We start from the raw sequence: 22,275 nt of genomic DNA on the forward strand, positions 1-22,275 counted from the left end.
CCTGGTGCTAAAGCTGTAGAAGGTTTTACTTCAAGGGCAACTCTGTTACCAATCAAAACAGATGTGTGCCCCTGAAGTCTCAGAACTAGACACATTCTCACTCTTACTGGAAAGTCTTTGTTTGTTTGTTTTTTATTTGTTTTTGTTATTGTTGTTGTTGTTGTTTGGTTTTTGGTATTTTGAGACAGGGTTTCTCTGTGTAGCTTTGGAGGCTGTCCTGGATCTCGTTCTATAGACCAGGCTGGCCTCGAACTCACAAAGATTTGCCTGCTTCTGCCTCCTGAGTGCTGGGATTAAAGGCGTGCACCACCTATACATGAGCCTCAAGTGTTCTACCTAGAAAGCTGGTAAAATTGCCTTCTGTGATGTTCATGAGGATGAAAGACACCTGATGCACAGCTAATGTCCAATATACGTATGAAAATGACAGAGATGGGTCAGGGAAGTAGCTTCCTGTACTTCCTGGAAGCCCAAAGATCCATTAGAGTATTTTCACAAGTATTTCCATTAGACTTCTTGCACCCACAGTTTAATCTCTGTTCTGTAAAGAACAACATTAGTGACAGCCACCATCAGGAAAGCTAGCCTCAGGTTTGTGAACTGATGTCCACATTCTCTCTGGCCCTGGCAGTCACTCATACCATCAAATCAGAATGAGTTACATTACCTGGGGTCCTTCCCATCTTAGTCCTTTTCCCCTTTCGTCACTAACCTGCTGTGAGTGTGACATTCAAGTGAACACAGCAAGAACCGTTTTGCTGTATAACTTTCCTCTACTGGAAATTCTTTTTGTTTCCTGAAAATTTCTGGTGAATTTGAGAGACCCACTCCCCACAGAAGCCTGGAGAGCAGAACTCAAAATGAGTTTATTAGCATGTGCCCTTCAAAATGGTCAGCAAAAAAACCTTGGCAATTTCTTTCATAATCTATAATGAATAATAGTCGTGAGCATAAATGAGCAACCACGTATTCTGCAATCCCCTTGGATTCCATTTCCCCAACACATATTAATGAATATTTTTCAGAGCTATGATCAAACCCAGATCCTCACTCATGGTCTGCAAGTACGTACCACTGAGCTATATCTCAGTCCCCAGATATTACGAATTTCAAGAGTAAAAACTCAGAGAAAGTGAACTCTAAGCACTGCCTTCTGAGCACTGTTTTCCACATACTGTGACAGTGACCCTGAGGTCAGAGTGGGCCTAGGTGACCTAAAGGGTAGTCACTCAAAGGGCAACCCTTTCTTTCTCTCCAAGCCTAATTAGCCTAATGAAGGCCAGTTTTTCTTTTAATTACTGCTGGATATTTAGCAAGTGGAAACCCCCAGCATTCGCTCAGACACAAACAAGCATCTTGCGCACTTTGAAAGCTTGCCCCAGAGTTACTCTGCTTCTCCGGTCTAAATAAAGAAGTGGTGCTGTCAGGCCTCATTTTACGAGGCATGGGACTGGATGCTTGCCAACCCGAGCCTCCCCTGCTTCCCAGCCTCTTGAGAAAACCAGCATGCAGTTTGGACAGACAGCCTTGGCACCCACTTCCTGCGAAAGAAGCCAGTCTTCCTGAGAGCACTGTATGGTTAATTATTCTCCAAAACTGCAGTTAGACAGGCCAGTAAACTTAATGTGCCTTTGGGCCATTGCTTCCGAAAGAAGTCCTGGAAATGAGTGTTAGCAAAGTCGCCCAGACTCTCTAGGGGCAAGATTGACTTTTTTTTTTTAATTAAGGCAAGATATAACATTAACTTTTTCCTTCAAAGCAGCCCAGGATCCAGCTCTAGCATTTTCCAAATGCCAAGGTGGGCAACACATGGTGAGGCAGGCAGCAGGAGGAATAGACTCATTACCAAAATGCCTCCAGTTACTTGAGAGCCATAGCTAGGTGTCTGTCCTATGTGGAGGACAGCAATATATCACAGACCGTTAAGCATCAAAGGCACTTGAGGGTCATAATCAGCGGTTCTTGACTTGGGGGCACAAAGTAACAGGGAAGGCCATTACAAATGGCCATATCTAAGATTTACATCTGGAGTCTCATTCATTAGCCTGGACAAAAGCATGGGCATCTGAAGATCTCTGGATATACACATAGCAGTTATTCTGCTGTGCAACAAGCCTTGGAAAAATTAATCTCCATCACCACTACCTACATTGTAGATGAGATAATTGAAGCCCCAAGAAAGTAAATTGTTTTCCCAGAGAAAGTTCTTGAACCTAACTTCTAATGACTCCCTTTCCATTCTCTTCTTTCCTTGTCATGTGTGCCTAGGACAGATGACAGTCACTGTTTTATTTGGAAGTTATTTGGAGGTGATTGAAAGGTAGCTAATTACTATTGTGCATCTACCTTTTTAATAGGGGTTTTAGAATTTTTTGGGAGCAGGATTTTTAAATCACTAATATTTAATGAGGTTAATTAAACTTGAAAGCCTTGAGCAGAGGGAAGTCTTTATAAAATTACATCTTAGATCATTAGAATCATTTGCCAAGTTCTTTCAAGTGCTTTGTGGTGTTCAGAACTCAGTGTCCAAACTTAACCAGCCCCAGGAAAATCAACATATTGCAGAGAGAGACTGACATAGGAAGGAGCCAATCCTAGTTGACAATGAGGGAAGGAGCCTTACTTCCTGCCCATTCCCAAGATGCATCCTACCCGATGACAAGCCCTAAACCACCCTGGATTCTCTGAGGACCAGATCGCTCCTAGGGACATCTCATAATTCACAAACCACCTTAGGATCACAGCAAGATGGCCCTGTCAGCAGACATAGTGAGGTTTCTTGGAGACTCTTGTCTATTGAGGGCTTCCACATGATTTACAAAGTGAGCAGAATATAGACTCACTTGTTTACAAATCATCTCTTCTAATTAATGCAGAGTTGGCTTGTAGGCCAGGTAAGACTAAACCTAATTAAGGGCATGCAGTTAAACCTCTCAGGCCAGTCACATAATTCTCTTCTGGCTCTCCTCTGCTATTTACTCTGCCTATTAGATCATGTGGAGTCTCTTAGTACAGTTTTCATATAATTTAGAAAATTATCCCAAGCCCTTGTTTTCACACTGAAAGCTCTATTAAGCCCACAGGAGTGAAAGCCTTGCTCTCTGAGCTCTGGGGGAGGTGACCACACAGTAGGGAGGTTGCCCCTGTTAGCATGGCATCTGTAACCAAGTACTCTTAGAGAGTTTCAAGGATTGAATTTGAGTTTAAAAATAGTCTCTCAATTTGCATTCTGCAAATTGATCTGGGAACCCTAGACTAACACATGCCAAGTAAGAAATGATTAAATGATTCCTTCTTCACACACATGAACAACCAGTCACTGCACTGTGGCTAACACAAAGCTCCCTAGAGCCTGATGGGGCTGTGGAGAAACCTTTGATTGCTCCCCTGATTTCCAATTTGCACCTTGTGGTCTGAAGGCTGCTGAGCTGCAACAGGATCAGATGGTATGTCTGAAAGTAAGAATTAATGTAGAGGCAGGATGCAAATTAATCCCAGCACTAGGGAGGCAGAGACAGGAGGATCTCTGTTAGTTTGAAGCCAGCTTGTTTACAAAGCAAGTTCCAAGACAGACAGGACAGTTACACAGAAAAAAAAGAAAAAAAAAAAACTTGTCTTGAAAAACAAAAACAACAAACAACAACAAAATTAAGGTAGAAGGTATGGTTGATATTTCCCATCCTAGTTATAGGAATATAAAGTAGGGGAAGCTGAATCTCCTCAGGAAACTATCCCACTTTCTGGGATAATTCTGACAGAAATACCTGTCATATAATAATTCTGACAGAAATCGCAAAGACTAGCTCCCATGACCCCTGTGTGTGCTTAGTGACATTATATGTTATTTCTCACTATTGAGCTTCCCATGTTCAACATTAATCCTATAAACACCTGCTATCTAACATTGGGAAACTGCAAAAGTGACACTTTTACTTCCAGGGTTTTGAGGGTTATCAAACTAAAAATTGGAATGCATTGAATGTTATTCCAAATATCTTCTTTCTGGTGAGCTGCTTCTATCTACTGAACCACCATGAGCATTAAACTAGGGCAAAGCAAAAGCTCCATGGAACTGGGAAGCTGCTATCAGCAGAATTATCTCTGATGTGACATAGTGTGCTCAACTGCCGCTTTAATTACAAGTACCCCCTTTTATATGTGGCTCCAAAAATTGGGAAATGAAATGATGCTTGTCACATTTCTCAATAGAGAAAATGGGCCACATTTCCCACTATGAGCTTGAAAGAAAGGCATTGCCAGGACTGTTAAAACCAATTTCACAATGGTGGGTCCATTCATCAGAACAAACACTGCTTAAGAAGTACCAAGTGGTTCCTTATAAGAATGAATGATGGCTTCGCAGTGAAAAGAGGGGATTTGTCATCGAACATTTCCAAGAGTGTAGCCAGATTTATTGTACTGCAGCCCATTTTCATTTTCATTTTCATTAAAACAGCTGGGCAAAGTTACATGGGCAAAAATCTAGGGCTAAAGAGGTAGCTGACAAATTGGCAGAACCAAATGCTCCGTGAAGCTCAAGTTAAGACTGCTGATGGAAGTTAGGGAGGTGTTTGGTTGGCTGGTTGGTTAAGGAAACAGCCTCCATCTGCTCTGAGAAGTAATGGCTGCATCCTCGCCCCATCCAGCCTTTGTGTCCTGTAGATAGGATGGAAGGATAAGAACATTGCTTGGTGAGGACACTCTGTAAGCTCTATAGCATTGAAGAGTGAGCAGAAGCATTTGGGATAATGACATAGTTAATAGCCAATTCAGTGGGAGAATCACCTGCCCAGAACAGGAACCCCAAGATCAGGCACAGCTGACCCTCATCACCAAGGTCCTCTCCATTCAAATGAAAGGGAAGCTCTCACTGCCTCAAAAAAATGTAATTTCTAGTTTGTTGTCTGGATATTAAAGTATATCTTCATGTGAAAATAATGCTGGATTCATTGGCCTCCACAGTACTCAAGAACATAAAATTATATAATTTCAACTAAATCTGGCTTCTGCCTTACACAGAATGTTCCAAAACCATCCACGTGACATGCACAGACCTCTTAATATCAGACAGGAGAGCTAACAGCAGGAAGAGATAGGGACAGGTCATTACAAAGATGCAAACCTTACTAGATCTCAGCTTCTCTTTTGATCAACTGGAAACCTAAAGGCCCATTGTAATGAGAGGGCAAGGCCTCCCCCACATGCCCACAAAACTAGAGTGGAAAAGACTATTGACTTGAATCAGTTATATGCAGGCACACTGTGTCTAAACGAATGTAAGGAATCTTTACCCACTTTGCACTTACTGGAGCTTCTTGGTCATTACATGTTCCACATGTGCAGTGGTCAGGGTTGGTCTCATTTAATAGGTCAGATACTCACATTGTCCAAATGACCAATACTGTCAGCATCTGATAATGGAGTGAGTTGGAAATTTTTAAACAACACCAAGCCAGAGTAATGCCTAGGTGACCTCATTTAAAATGCTTGTTAGGGAGATGTCTTGTTATTTACAATAGGATCTCTTAGCAATGAATAGACTCATAATGGACCTCAAAATTGCTTATCATAGACTGGAGGGATGGCTCAGTGAGTAAAGGCGATTGCAGCCAAGCCTGATGACCCGAGTTCAATCCCTGGGACCCACATGGTGAAAGGAGAGAACTGACCCTTACAAGCTGCCCTCTCACCTCCACACGAATGCCATTACATGTGCCATCCCTGTCCCAAAATTTAAAAAAAAAAAAGTTTAATTCCTTCTCATGACAACCGAAATAGCTCCTAATTTCAAATCACATTAACAATTTAATAGGAATTGTTTAATTTCTCTGGGCACAATTAGTGTGAAGCTGCCTACTCAGCAAGTGAGGTCATTGTTATACATAAGTGAGAGGTATAGTGAACAATGTAGTTTCTACAGACATAGGAATATAACCTTAAAATTTTCTATTTAATTGAAATCTCTAGGTAACCTTACAATGATGCTTAACCCCTGATTTTAATAACAATTTTACCTCCCAAACCATTTATTTGATTTTCTAAACAATAGCCAAAATGACTTTTTTTTTTTAAAGTAGTATGCTGATTTACTTAAATACTTGCCTTTTGTTTTCTGGGAGAAGGGAGGGATAAGGCATAGATTATGGACAATAGCTAAAAGCCAAGGCAGTGAATGTCTGTGACCTTTACCAGGTTCTGGATAGTTAGGAGTGGTCTGCACAGGATCTTAGGTTGCTCTGCATAAGAACTGGCCCTAGTCAAGATGGGTTCAGTCAGTGGAGATTCCCTGAGCAGCCTGGAAATTGGTGTGCTTTCTCATTTATGGTAGCCTAATTCTTCCCCACCATCTCTTTGCTTTCCATATAAAACTTAAGTGCGTTTTACTTTGCAGTGGCACCAAAACAAATAACAGACATCTTGCCTTAGTCCTTCCTATTATTATTATTATTATTATTATTATTATTATTATTATTATTATATTATTCCTATGATCTCCACAACAATACTGACACAGCTTACCAGAATCCATGGGTAGCTCAACTAGACCCTGAACTCAAACGCCTGTAGCACACGAGATACAATGACACATAAGAGAATCATTCAGAAAGAAATATCACCCTGGGCTTCAGCAAGAACTTGAAGCCATTACATCATCAGCACAGGCTTGCAGTCTCAGACGGTCACTGGAACCGAAGCAAACTTTAAAAGATGAGTGTCATTTCCATGAATGACAGGGCAGAGTGCATTCATTACCCTAGGCCTTGAGGATTAGCATTAGTCAAATGCACAGAAAAGTGGGAAAGGCTGTCAATAGCAAGGGTAAGGCTAAATTAAGGGAAACTTTCTTGCCTGAGTAGAGACTTTACAAAAGATGTAATGATTTAAAATCAGAAATAGTATGACCAAAGGAAGAAGTCAGCCCATTGACCTGTCAGTGTTTCATAGGGATCTGAGGGCCAGAAAAGCCACAAGGAGGCTGTACCAGAACCCAAACTGCATCATTTAAGAGAATAGACTGCTAACACAGCCGTGGAAGGAACCAAGACCAGGCCTGGGTGAAAACACCATTTGGAGAAGTGCCTCCTTAGGACTTGGAGACTAGCTGGTTTATGTAAAGGAGAAGAAATAAGAGGAAGTTGTATCTTTAAGGTCAAGAGAAGTCTGTAGAGTCAAAGCTAGGGTCCAGAGCCTCTCATGACCCATTAATGGTTTGAGTTTGGAAATGTTGGAGAATATGAGATGGAACATGTAAAACACTTAGCACACATGTACTTGGAATGCAGAATTCAGGCCCCCACAGAGTGACCTTTCAGCCAACAGTGGACCATATGTATGATGCTGGCTCATATACGTACAATGGAGCTCAAAGATGCTACCCCTTAGTGGATGAGTGAAGTATAAATGTCAAAAAGCACCACATTTTATTCATGTGTATGGTGATGTTACACTACCAGGCCTTTTTTTTTTTTTTTAAAGCAAAGACTATACAGCCATATGCCACAGATAATACTTGACTACTGGCTATTTTACTGGTGTATATATTTTCTACGCTGTGCTTTTGTCCTCATTTTGGAGTATTATTGAAGAGTTGACTGTAAAATAGTTTGTAAGTCAATCACTATACATGTGGTCATTGGTACTAACCTCAAAAAATATTGAATTATGGGGCTTGGGGAGTTGTCTCAATTTGTAAAGTTGAAATGTGAATTTTCACACAAATATGAAAACCCAGGTTCAAATACTAGCACCCACATATCAAGCCTGGAATAGCATATACCAGTAATCCCAGTGCTGGGAGGGTAGAGACAAAGGGATATCTTGGACTACCTCTGGCCAGTCACTATAGCCAAACTTTAAACTTAAATCAAAATTTAAGATGGACAAAAGGGCTGGAAAAGTGGATCAGCAGATAAAGACACTTGCCAGCAAGTCTGATGACCTGAATTGAATCCTGGGACCCACATGGTGGGAGGAGAGAAACTACTCCCCAAGCCATTCTCTAATTTCCATACATTTACTGTGACACACGCATGCAAGCATACACATACACACACACTCTCTCATACACACACAAAATACTTTAATAGATGTATAAAATTAAAAAATATAGTGATTGAGGAAGACACTCAAAATTAACTTATGGTCCACATTTGCATGCCCTTGTGCATAAACAAATGAATATATACACACATACACCACACACACAAAGAATAGACTTGAATCTAATCGAGCCAAAGGTAGTGAATAATTTGGGGTTTTTTGACACAGGATTTCATAAAGTCCAGGCTAGCCTCAAATTTACTATGTATCCAAGGCTAGCCTTTGAACTCCTGAAGTTCTTGCCTCCACCTTATAAGTGCTGATTTCAGTATTGTGCAACCTAGTTAATCAATTATTTTCTCTTCCATGGAACTTTTTTAAATTTTCATTTTACATTATTTTCTGTGTGTGTATATATGTGTGCACATGTGCATATGTGTGTGAGCCATAGTGGGCATACAGAGGTCAGAGAAAACTTGTGGGAGTTGGTTCTCTCCTTCTACCAGGAAGTCCCAGGGATTGAATTCAGGTCCTCAGGATTGGTGTCAAGGAAGAGCCTTTACTCATGAGCCATCTCAGGAACCCAGCATTTATTTTTGTTGTTATTATTTTTTTTTTGAGACAGCATCTCATGTAGTTCACAATGGCCCCAAACTTCTGATGCCTCTACCCTTTAAATCTTGGGATTACAGGCATGCACTATCATACCCTGTATCAAACCAAGAGATTCAGGCAAGCATTTACAACTGAGATCTATCTATCACCCATGTATATGCACTGAAGAAAGCTGTAATTTTGATTACTAATTTATTCCCTAATGTTTTATTTCTAGCCCTTTGCACTATAAGTTAGTCATGATTATTGTAATATATTGTGCAATCTACATGATTTTATATTTACCATGTACTTACTAATTAGTTACATCCCATCCTGTGTTTGAGATCATTCTGAATCATATAAGCTTCCATTTTACTTCAATGAAAACTGTCAGAGGGAAACCCAGGGTTGTCATTCATAAAATGGCTACATTTCCTCCCACTTTGAAAAGAGAAGCTGAGCTCTAAACCAACAGACTATTCTCTCGGCTTTAGCTTCTGTTGCTGCAGTTTTGAGTGGGCTTCCAGTCTAGAGCCTTCATAGCTGGTACTTTCTGTAATATATCATGACAGAGGTTTCCTGCTATTTATCCTTCTGGGACCCATTGAGCTCTTGGACCTGAGAGTTGGTATTCAGTATTTCTGAGAAATATCCTACCAAGGCTCCCTTAAGCAGTGCCTCCTTCATGTTTATCTAGAATTTCTAATTCACTCTTGTGGTGATATTTTGTTTGTGCTCTCACAAATAAAACTTGCTTGGAGATCAGAGTGCGGAGCTAGCTACTAGAAGCCAGGCAGTGGTAGCACATACCTTTAATCCCAGCACTTGGGAGGAGGAAATGGGAAGTGACATGGCTGGGCAGGAGAGAGGAAGTGATAAAGTAGGGTGGAGACAGGAGCTTGGTGCTTTCAGCCTAAGGATTCCTAGAGGTAAGAAGTCTTTCTAGTGACTGGCTGCTCCACTTCTCTGATCTTCAGGCAAGCTTTATTTGTTAGAGCACACACAAAGTATCACCACACTCTCTCCTGAGCATCTTTAGTTGTGTTTTGCTGTGTATTTTTCTAAACCTTCATCTTTCTAGGCTGCACATGGCTAATTTTTAAGAACCATGGTCAGTATGTTCCTTTTCCATGCCAATTTTCACTACAGTATTCCACTTTCATTTCTGCAAGTTGTTCTAGGTTTTCAAATGACCGTGATTATTATAGCTTCTTCATCCTTGTTTTGATATCCATATATAAGATACTACATGTGTCTGTTTTGTATTCCATGACCATCTTACGGTCTCGGGGGGGTCTAGCTCAGCTATCTGTCAACATGCAATTATTTCCAACCTGCACTTATTACACATTCCTTCACAGAGGGTCTGTGTTTGCCTCTGCTGCTTACCTGGAACCATCACTCTATCTAAACAATTGGCATTAACATACCTTGTTCTAGGTCTCCAACCACACTAAGTAATGATGACAAACCTGTGTAGGGACCTGCTTGCCTTTAGAAATAATCAAAGGCAAATTCTTTTTTCGGTCCACCCAGAGCCTACCTCAGTCTTCCAGGGTTGAGATAAGCAAGTTTCCTACAGCCTTCTTTTAGATAGTTCCTTAGTTTTTCTTCCTAACATTTCAGAGTTGAGCACTTTAATGTATACCAGCTTTTTGTGGGGGCTCCCCAAGGACTCCCCCAGACTTCAGAAAGTCATCAGGTCAAATGTTGAAGGGCTGCAGTATTTGGGAGAATCTCTTAGATCCAGCTCTGCTCTGTGTCCCCATGCAGACTTCCTTTAGGAATTGAGTATTTCTGCATTTCATGCCAAGTCAATAGTATATTTCAAAAGATTTTTCTATCATTGCCTAGTATATCAACTATGTAGTTGAACTAAAACTTATGTGTCCATATATATGGTCCTATATATTATCATTGTATTTATTGTACTTATAGTATTTGTTATATATACTTAGAATTTCCTGTTGTGTATAGAAAAACCTTTATTTCTGCTATAAATTTTCATTTTTGAATATAGGAGTAGCTGGCCTGTCTTCTGTCACTTGTCTTTTAAAGATAAAACATTTGAGCTGGGTGTGGTGCCACATCTCTCTTATGTCAGCACTTAGAGGGCTGGAACTGGGAGAATCACTGTGAGTTTAAAATCAGCCTAATCTGAAAAGCGTGTTCCAGGCCAGCCCTAGCTATATAGTGTCTCATAAAAATTAAATAAATAAATACAGATGATTGATTGGTAGATAATGATACATACATAGGTGATAAATAAATTATAGATAGAAGATAGATATTGATTGATAGATGATAGATTTTACATAAGTAGGTAGATAATAGATAGGCATTTGAGATACATTTATAGTTAAATATAACCTGCTGTTTCCTGATTTTAAATTTTTCATTGTATAGTGTAGAACTTTAGAGTCCTCTGGGATCTCAAAATTATAACAGGATCACAAAACACAAAGACAGTTATATTGACATCTAGTTTATTTAAAGAGATTGATCATATTGGAAAATATTAGGAGTGTTTAAATTGTACAAATGTAGACAATGGCAAAATATCAACATGATTTGTTTTAGGAAAAGATCTAACCAGGAAAATTGTATTTAAACTACATTTTATAAAAATCAAGGAATTTTCAAATTGGCATAACTCAATTTCAACAAAACCTTTAAAAGTGGGAATCCCTTTGTCTCCTGAGGCCTCTTTTGGTAAAGGAAATAATCCCCTCTCCTTAAAATATCTGATTTCACATGTGAAGACATTTTCTTCAAGTCGGGCATACATAACTCTAACAAAGACAAACAGTCCCAGGCTGCCCTGTCCATTTCTCTAATTGTCCATCTTTATTCTAGTATGTCCGAGTATCTTTCGATACAAAACCTGATCTCTTGCTACACCTGATGACCAAGGAATGGCAGCTGGAGCTTCCCAAGCTTCTCATCTCCGTGCATGGAGGGCTGCAGAACTTTGAACTCCAGCCCAAACTCAAGCAAGTCTTCGGGAAAGGGCTCATCAAAGCAGCCATGACAACCGGAGCGTGGATCTTCACTGGAGGGGTCAACACAGGTAATCATCGTGCAATAAAGAAAGGCCGCTGCAATGATGTCGTGGCTAGAATAATTTTGCCTCACTGAAAATGTCCATATTTCTCTACACCTCATCTCTACCGTATGTGTCCACCCTCCTGCTTATCCCTCTTTTTCTCCTTTCTTTACCTAAGTGATAGCTATACAGATAGTTTTCAACTAAGAAAAACTGCATATGAGAAATGGCTTTGCTATCTCAGGACTTAGAGAATTTGTATACATGACTAATGGAAATTCACAGCGTGTTTTTAGTAGGTGAGATTTTCATAGGTATCCACTAACTCTTGTTTTAAATTGGAATGTCTGCCTTCATTATTTAAGCAAGTTCACAGTTGATATCAAATACCTTTTTTAAAGTGTGTGCGTGAGGGAGAGGGGGAAGGGAAGAGAGGGAGAAAGGGAGGGAGGAGGCAGAGAGAGACAGAGACAGAGATTGTGCATGCCATAGCCACTACTTGGCATGACTACTACCTATAGTCCAATAACTTCAGGTGTCAATCCTTGCCTTTCACTCTTGTTGAGGCAGAGTTTACCTATTGTTCAGTCCTGTATACACCAGACTAGCCGGCCTGTGAGCCTTTGACAACTCTCCATTATCTGCCACTATAGGTCTGCTACAGATACTCATACTACTACTGTACCTGGCTTTTACATGGGTTCTGGTGATTCAATCTCAGGCCCTTATACTGTATGGAAGGTGCTTTATCCATTGAGTATCTTCCCAGCCCTAATTTTTTAAATGTTGTTTACATCTGCAGCATGAATGATAAGGTTAAGTCTAGATTATCACATGCTTATTTAAGATATTTTACTATTAATTCTGTGTATGCATGTGTGTCTGAATTGGTTTGTGCACATTAGTGTAGTGCCCTCAGAAGCCAGAAGCACTAGATCCTTCTTAGATCTGGTGTTACAGGTAGTTGTGAACTATCCAACATGGGTACTAGGAACCAAACCCAGATCCTCTGCAAGAGCAGTACATGTTGCTAACCACTGAACATCTCTTCAGACCCATGTGTGTTTATATTGTTAAACGTTTCTTAAAACATATCTATCTATCTATCAATAGATAGATAATTCCAACCCTCCATGGATTCCAGATACTTTTTCCAGCCTGCCATATAAATTTCTATATTATGATACAGGCATGTTAACAAATTAATTCTAATAACCACTTAAAGTTAGATTCTTGCTACAGATAATAGAGTAAACTTTGTTACCAGATACCCTGAGTTCCTATTAAAGGCATATCAATGGAGCTGGGCAGCAGTGGTGCACACCTTTAATCCTAGCACTCTGGAGACAGAGCCAGGCAGATCTTTCTGAGTTCAAGCCAGCCTGGTCTACAGAGCGAGATCCAGGACAGGCACCAAAACTACACAGAGAAACCCTGTCTCAAAATAAAAAACAAAAACCAAAAACGAAAGCATACCAATGCCAGGCATGGTGGTACATACTCTTTTTTTTTGGTGATGTTTGAATGACACCAAAACTATAAAATCTCCTTTATAACTAGAATTTGTGAGCAGTCAGCACACAGCTAAATGTGCATGTTTTGGCAGTGAACTGTGCAGATGGTCCATGCCCAGTGTTGTGTTGTAAAATCTCACCTTGGCCCATCAGCTGGCAACATTTTCTAGTGACCTGCTCAGTCCACTCTTATTGTAGGTCCTTTAAAGGACAATTTTAGTTACTATTCAGATTTTAGCCCCCACATTTTCACCTTCACTAAGTAGAAAGTGCTTGCATGGAATTGTTTAGTCCTTTACTTTCCTGATGTAGAGAGACCCATCCAATGCAAGGCTCAAAAAAAATTTTAACCAATTTTCTATATTTAAGTAGTTGGATTGCTAGTTCTTTTTCTTCTTTTATGAAATGCATTCAAAAGTAGGAGGGGAAGAAATTACATCCTAAATACTATACATTAAACAGCTCATCTCTAGTTCAGAATATGGGACTTGAATGATGGCCAGTAAAGCTGGTAGCAGGTAAAGAAAACCATGGCAGACAAAGAGGCATACCATAAAGTTAGATTTCTTGTTGAACCCAGCCCTGATGTATTTTGCATATTAACATTAGCATTTATGGATTTACTCTTTTTTGTCTAAAAGTTGTGTTCAGCAATATTTTTACTTAGATGATACATAGACAAGCCAAGAGGTGAAAAGAGTGTCTCTTCAAGCTCATGTATAGTTTTATTTGATTCCTAAAAGAAAACTCTTGTCTGATCTCATGTCTATGTCACAACTAAGTTATAGAAACATGTTTGATGTCTCCATGGAGAAACTGCTTGGTGTGTTCTGCCTGTCCATGCATGGTTTCTGAGACCTTGTTTGGAGTCAGACTGTCCCTCAAGACCCACAAGCTAAGTAACACACTGACCATCCCATCCTCCCATCAGAGGGCGCATCTCATAAGTTGTTAGGCATCACTGGAGGATGCAGCAGTGAAACGTGGCACTGTTGGGGACTCACTAGCTGCTAGATGTGCAAGGAATTCTATCCACCTTAATGTTTGTAGAAGGTATGGCCCTGAGGATGAATGCTTCTTAGGGAACAGGAGACTGTTGATCGGTGTAAATTCTTAGAAGATGTATCTTATGTGTCATGTATAGAAGATGGCCCAAGAAGGATGGTAAAAGATTAGAAATTGTATATTCTTTAAATGCTTTCTTAAGATAAGATCGGGTTCCCTACTGCTGTAATCTGGACGTCCTTGCTTTTAACTGTGAGGCAATCATTAACGGAAGGAGGAAACAAATAGAATGATGAATATTAAAGGTACACTTACCCATTTTAGCATAAATTTGCCATTGAGTAAGACAGTATTATTACTAGGCTTTCCACATTATGTGCTATAAATAGGAAGAGGAAATTGAGGTTAATAAAATCTTAGGTAAATAACTACTGAAATGACCCTAATTCTTTCACAGGCTGTAGAATAAATTAACTTTTGTGCTTTTTATTCCAAGGATGCAAGAATAGTAATAAATCACTATGCTTATAAGAAAGGGGTCCTCTAATTGTATTTCTTCTTTATAGATACTAGATAATCTCTGTTTTTCCATGTGAATTAAAGAAATGCATTGTTTGAATTTTTATTGAATCTAACACATATATCTGCATTATAGGCACTCTTATGAAGTCTCTTCTTGTTGTTGCTGTTGTTTTTTTGTTTTTCAAGATGGGGTTTCTCTGTGTAGCTTTGGTGCCTGTCCTGGATCTTGCTCTGTAGACCAGGCTGGCTCGAACTCATAGAGATCCACCTGGCTCTGCCTTCAGAGTGCTGGGATTAAAGGACTGCACCACCACCGCCCAGCTATAAAGCTGGGCTCTTCTAAATGTAGTTCTTATAGAAATGTATCAAAATTGTATATTCAATTCTCTCCCCCAAGTTAAAGGCACTCATTAATTTCCTGCAGAAGGTCACTGCCCTTAAACAATAAGGTTAATACCTCTCTCTCTGCTCCTAGGCGTCATTCGTCATGTTGGAGATGCCTTAAAGGACCATGCATCTAAGTCTCGAGGGAAGATATGTACCATAGGTATTGCCCCCTGGGGAATTGTGGAAAACCAGGAGGACCTGATTGGAAGAGATGTAAGTCCTGCACAGTGCTCTATTATCTGACTTCTCCTAACATCTATAATTCGCACAGGATGATACTTTTGAGGCCATCTCTCAAAGTCAAACTTGTATTATGAAAGGTTTACTAAATGATTACCTGGTTTCCAAACTCTATCTAATGTCAAATCTCCCAACCAAGAAAATTCAAATATTAAGACCTACCAACCACTCGGCCCCTGCTTAAACCACATGTTCTTGGCCTGGTTATAGCAAACTGCATTTATGACATGTAACATCAGGCAACATGAACTGGCTGTTCCATTAGTGATGCTCCGTCAGAGTGGTGCTCCATCAGAACAGGACTTTCCCACTACAAGGCTGTGGCTTTTTTTAGTATTAACATGGTCATTTCCCAATTGAGAAAAGCCAAAGGGAGTGTTTTTCATTCACCATCATGACTTCTTTTGCTGGCCCCTCTTTTTGCTAAATACTTGGCTATGATGTATTTCCATATTGCTTTAAAATGCCCTGACCAAAATACAAAGAGTGCGTGTGAGTGTCTGTTCCATTTCCTTACGTCCAGGGCCACACACTTACCAGCAGTAGAAGTCTAGAGCATTCCCCCCCACACTTTCTTTCTAGGTTATGATTTTATTTCTGTTTTTTTCTGGGGAATTTCCTTATAAAATATAAACAGCATTACCACCTTCCAAGGGACATTGCCCTCTATATAACTTCTCAAAAGTCCATGAATCAGAATTGATAAATTAATGAGCAGGTGAGTATAGTTTATTTCTCCAATAGCTCTATAAAATTTTTATCATTATTCAGTCTATTAGAATGACTCACTCTTCTTTAATCAAAGACTGACAGAGAGTAAAACATTTATACTAAACAGTTTTTTATCTAGAGATCTTTGGAGCCAAAATAAGGCATTAAAGTCTGAGAATCAACTGGTTCAAAACTGATTCTTTTATTGAGACAGTACAGTCTCATCATTCTCACCTCATGTAGACATTTTTTTAGTGAGGTGGAGAAGATGCCATTAAACAGAAGTACAGATTCTTAAAGTGATATCAAATGTGCATGCATGGCCAACACTACCAAATAATATATAGAAGTGCAGATTTAGTAGGAAGACATGAGACAGAGGACAGAGATATTAGAATAGGGGTTTCTTACCTAAAGTTTCCTGGATCCTTCACATTGTATATCTTTGCATATTGTAGCCAGCAACCCCCAAACTGTGAGGGAGGCAGGACTGACTTGGAAAGTGGCTATTAGTAACATTTCAGAGTATCTGAGACTAGTTTTTTTACAGACTAAACTTGCCTCAAACTCCAAGTTGGATTTTAAGTAAATGCTGATTTTTTTTAATAGAGCAAATATTAAGGTATAAATTAGTTATTTCAAATGTTAGGATGGCTCAGAAATCATTTTGGAAGTTTTATGACTTTAGTATCTCTATCATAGACATTAATTATGTTTCAACTGGGGTTATGGTTCTAGAACTTTCTCATTCATATAATCTATGAATAAGTGATAGCTGTATCTTTGTTTTCAAGACACAGTAACAAAATAATAATCTTACTGGCCGAAGCATAGGCAGAGAATGCTGGCCTCTCCTATTCCATGTTTGTTGACCTTGGGAATGCAAAAGGACGGCACGAAGTAAGACTGCTGTTAGAGATTTCTCCCATTTGAGTAGGGGAACTCGGTCCTGGTTCATTTTCCCTCTTCTTATCACTTCTCCATCATATGCAAATAGAAATGTACACATGCTGGTAGGGCTAAAAGATGTTTTCTGGCATCCCAATTAAAACCGTCTCAGTGCTAGCCCAGAAGGTATGGAAAGGTACTCATATATGCCATAAATGGTATGTATTCATCATTCATGCTCCCAGAGATCTAGTAAAAACAATACCCAGCTCACAGAAAACTAGGAGAGCAGGAACAAAGGTAAGATAAAAGTAGGAGATCCAAGATATGTGAGTAGAAGCTCCCAGCATTTACCTCTTTCTTAATAAACAACCAAGTCTTCTCCCAGCAAATACCAATGGGGCTATAAGCTCGGTTTTGAGTCAGAACTGCTTTTAGGGTTATAAAGTCCACACTGGGGGTCTGAAGCATCCCAGATTGACTGACCTAAATGCACTAGATGTCCATTAAAGGATTAGTATTGCAACACAGAAAGAACCCAACAGGCACTTGCTGTGTGAACTCTGGACAGTGCCATGAATGAATATCTACCAAACTAATACTGAAGAATAAACAATCAAGGGAGTGAAAGAACTCAGTAATAATTATAAAAGACTGAAGAAATATATTTGAGAAGACATTAAAAAATGTAAAAGTGTGTGGACTGGAAGAATTAATATTCCTTAACTATACCTTCCACTCAGTGTAAGCCCTATCAAAATGTCAATGACATTGTTCACAGAACTAGAAATAGTGACCTTAATGTCTATATGGAACCATAAGACCCCAGATAGCCAAAAGAATCCTGAGGGGATAAAATCTGGAAGCATCTCAAAAGCTGGCTTCAAGATCTACTGTGGAGCAGCATGTCCTGCAGAGCATGGCACTGGCAAACTAAACAAGTAGCACAGTGCAATTGAGCAGAGATGCCATGTGCCTACACATAACCATTGCTTAACACAGGCCTCGAAAATGCTAATTGGTGCAGAGAAGAGTGCATATCCCCAAACAAAGGATTCCCATTGGATCCTCATCTCTCACCCTCTGCTTGAGATGAACCAGATGGGAGGGGAGATGGGAGAAACATGAAATCGTACAGGAAGGGTGTAGCTAGAGTTTTTTCTGGTCCTGCCTGGCCTAGGGTCTGGACAAATCTCTCTCATGCACCAGTCCCGCAGTTGCTTAGACCCAACCAAGCAAACACACAGAGACTTATATTGCTTACAAACTGTATGGCCGCAGCAGGCTTCTTGTTATCTAGTTCTTATCTTAAATTAACCCAATTTCTATTAGTCTATAAGTTGCCACGTTGCTCATGGCTTACCGATACCTTTCATCTTGCTTGTCATGGTGGCGGCTGGCAGCATCTCTCTGCCTCAGCCTTCCTGTTCCCAGAATTCTCCTCTCTCTTTGTCCAGTCTATACTTCCTGCCTGGCTACTGGCCAATCTTTATTTATACAGAGCAATACCCACAGCAGAAGGGGAAACCATAATCAGGATATATTATGTAAGAAAAGAATCTAGTTTCAATAAAAGAAAAAAACATCATTGAAATGGGATGGGGGAGGTGAGGATCAAAGGCTTAAATGTGAGATCTGAAGCCACTGGAATTTGAAAAAGAGGAAGCCTTTCTAGACCCCAATAGGGGCTGTGGTTCCAGCAGACGACCTGTAATGGCAAGAAACAAAAACAAAATTTGACTAGTTGGGATGAAATCAAATTCAAAATGACTCCACAGTACAAGAAGCAACAAGATGAACAGGCAACCTACAGAATGAGAGGAAATATTTGCCATTACTTCTCTGACAAAGGGGTAATGGCTAGAATACTTAGAAACTAAAAAAGGCTTAAGCAAATCATTAACTTTAAAATGGGAAAATAATCTAGTTACTTAACATATTGAAACAGTGAATGGCATTAACCACCAGGGAAATGTAAATCCTAACTACAATGAAAACAGGTATTATTAAATAAATAAATAAATTCTACCAAAGATATGTATAAATGAAACTCATATACTGGTGATGGCATACCTGATCATAAAGAATGAGATCCTGTCATTTGCAGTAAAATGGAATTGGTGACATCAGGTAAAATAAGCAAGACACAGGAAAATAAGCACACCATGGTCTCTCTTATATATAGAAGCTTTAAAAATGATATAAGAATGTCCACTAGAGATAAGGAGGAATGGGTGATCTAAAAGGAGGAAGATGGATTTGATCAGTCTATGCTATATACACACAGAAAAATTCATGCTGAACCCTACTAGTATGGATAATCAACTTGTATGATGCAATTTGCATTTTTAAAAGATATATAGTCAAAATTTCTTTTTTTCAATGGAAATTAAAATGTCAGATTATACAGTGCACTGAAAAAATAATGATAGTCTAGTTTTTCAATAAATCTGTCACCAAGGTTTATTGAATTTTGACCCCTCTGCTGCTTTATTCTCACAGAGCTGATGAGCTGGAGGGTGCATAGAATTTACCAGGCTCTTTTGTTATAAGTTTTTGTTTTTCAAGTTTCACATTGAATAAAAGTACTGTTCTTGTAAAAAGAAAAGGCCACCCATAATGGCCCATGATTGTAAACACCAGCCAAGACACCTGGAGAATCTCAAATTTGAGAATAGCCTGGGCAGCATATGTCAAATGCATAATTATCAGAACTCAACCTAGAGCCTCAATCTTAATAAATATTCCATAATTAAGGTAAACTAGGCATGATGGGATCAATACTTTATCAGAAAAATAATACAAAATGTAACGATATATCTTTCCTCATTCTCAACTTTATGACAATTTCATCTTTCCAGAGTCTCTTGTTATTAGGATCTTAATTCAAGTAGTCTCCAGACTTAAGGGTTCAACCCTCATGACATAATTACCTCCTAGAGAACTCACTTCCTAACACCATTACCTTGAAGGTTAGGATTTCAATGTTAGAATTGGGGTATGAGGGGGTGCAAATTTTAATTCATTTCTCCAATGTAAGAGTGCCTGGAAAATATAATTTGGTTTAGTTTTTTATTAAACCTTAATATAATACTTTGCATGAGAACACAAGGCATTTGAACACTTAATGTCTTCATCCCTAAGTAAATTATAAAAGTGTTTTTTCTGTTGCTACATAGCATCATCATGATTATATGTAGAGAAGTTAGATGTAACTTACTGAGTATGCCCTGTAGTGGAATAGTTTTGCAGGGGTTAAGTAAATGAACCATGAACTAGAACCCCAAATCCAACTCTTTCCAGAGACAACTCTAATAATATTTATCATATTAAGAGACCTAAAAAAAAATTCTCAGTGATAGAATATTTTGACTATTATTTGGGACACTGGTAAATATCTTAACACCTACAAGTTAAACTTGAAAAATATACTCAGTAGATAACTAAAACCCTTCATTGTCCTGAAAAAAAAAATCTTGGCTTAGATAGATAATTATAAAAGTACCTCCAGTGTGAAGTCAGGAAAGAAATTCTAGAAAATTCCAATTCTCACTTAACACATTTTAAATTTATATTCCTTACTTTAGAAAACAACTTAGCCAGAATTTAGGAGGTGACTGAAAGTTTTCTGAAATGTGTATCTCCAACTAAACCAAATTAACCAGACACATACCAAATTTAAAAAAATCTAAAATCAGAAGCAAAGCTATGTTTTCATTTTAACTTAAGGATGAACATTATGTTTGGCAGATTTTCTGACATATCTAATTACTGAACTATTCCTCTATTCAGTATTGCACTTCAATAAATTACAAGTTTATCTCCTTCAGTTTTTATAGCCTTTGAGAATTCTTATGAAAAGTAATCCTTTTAATGCTATCTTTGCATTTTAAGCCAAGAACCACAAAGGTCAGTAACACAATATTATTACTAAATTGAACGTAGTTATCAACTCAGCACATTTGTTGGTTTTCTTAGGGGCAAGCCAAATATGACTTCATACCATAAATTCAAAAAACACCCAAACGGTGGCCCCAGCATGAGATTTGTTGGGCTTCTATGACTGGGTTAGATGAGATGTACCCAGAGGATATGAGAGGCCAGGAAAGACACCTACATCTGTCAGTTATACAGGACAGAGCCAAAGCTTGCTGAGCCTGGACCACACAGATTCTGGGCAAACTGCCAATACAACAGTTAGGATCACTTCTGTCAGGAATGAAGTTTTGGTTAAGGTAACGATGAATTTGGATTTGAACATGTTCACTTTGAAGTTCCTTTGAGACATTTTCTAGGAGAATTTCTGGCAAACTACTCAGTGTGGGAGGCAAAAGCAGAAAGATTTGCCTACAAGCAAAGCTTGGGTTTGAAGTCATCTCAGATGGATGGCAATCAGGCCATCCCAGTGGTTAGTGAGCATCACCATGAGAAGGTGGGCAGTGAGTAAAAGAAGTCCTCGATCCTGATGATCACCACAATTTAATGGCCAAGTAGAGGGAAAAGAGCCAGCAAAGGGAACGTATAAATGACTGAGATGTAGGAACTGAGCACTAAGTCATGGAGATCAGGGGAAGGCTGTGCTTCAGAAAGGTAGAGCAGAGGGAGCCAAGTGCTAATGACAGACTGAGGTGGTGGGGCATTGGAACTGTTATTTTGACATCACTGGCATATTGGTCACAACTGCTTTAGTGGAGGGACAAGAAGGCAGGAATATGTACAAGAAGAAAGGCAGCATAGATGGCACCAAGGAGAGATGGGTCATCCACGGGAGTCACAACGTGAGGGATTGGAGCAGCATAGACAGTACTTCTGTGTCAGGGAACAGGAGGGGAGATGGGGTTGTCAATGGAAGGTCCAGTGTAAGGGATTAAAGCAATATATGGTATCGGTGCTTTGGGGAATAAGGAAAATAGACAGGGTAGTCCATGGGAGCCACACAGTGAGGGATTCTTCCTCCAGACAACATAGATTTGAGTTTCATTATATATTGGTGGTAGAAAGGGATTGATGGAAAGACAGATGATAATTCTGCAAAAATTATCCTAGAATGGTCATGAGGTGGTAAAAGCCCAGAGCTTAGAAGGAAGAAAAAAACCCATCTGTATTCAGGTAACTGAAGAAGCAGGAAAACTATCTACACTTATGGGTTGTGTCAAGATGTTACAGGGGTTTAGCATGGAAGTTTATCACAATCAGTTATTATACTAACAGTTTTGTACTGCTTACTAAGTATCACCAGATATCTAGTTACCTGCATAAAAACTCATTATGGCCATTTTATTGATGGTAAGCCTAATCACTAAGAGATTAAGTCAACTAGGGCTA

At 39.3% G+C, this 22,275-nt stretch overlaps 1 protein-coding gene across 43 annotated transcripts in view; it reads left to right on the forward strand.

Moving 5' to 3' along the window:
• Trpm3 (transient receptor potential cation channel subfamily M member 3) overlaps window positions 1-22,275 on the forward strand; it is an 819,880-nt gene that overhangs the window by 559,071 nt on the left and 238,534 nt on the right. For all 43 annotated transcript variants that reach the window (XM_036207853.1, XM_036207600.1, XM_036207631.1 and 40 more), the window contains exons 4-5: window positions 11,494-11,707; window positions 15,200-15,324. In XM_036207853.1, the coding sequence (XP_036063746.1) occupies window positions 11,494-11,707; window positions 15,200-15,324 (339 nt within the window). The remainder of the gene's footprint in view (window positions 1-11,493; window positions 11,708-15,199; window positions 15,325-22,275) is intronic.

This window comes from Onychomys torridus, chromosome 1 (assembly GCF_903995425.1).
Source record: "Onychomys torridus chromosome 1, mOncTor1.1, whole genome shotgun sequence".
In the NCBI taxonomy this organism is placed as follows: Eukaryota; Metazoa; Chordata; class Mammalia; order Rodentia; family Cricetidae; genus Onychomys; species Onychomys torridus.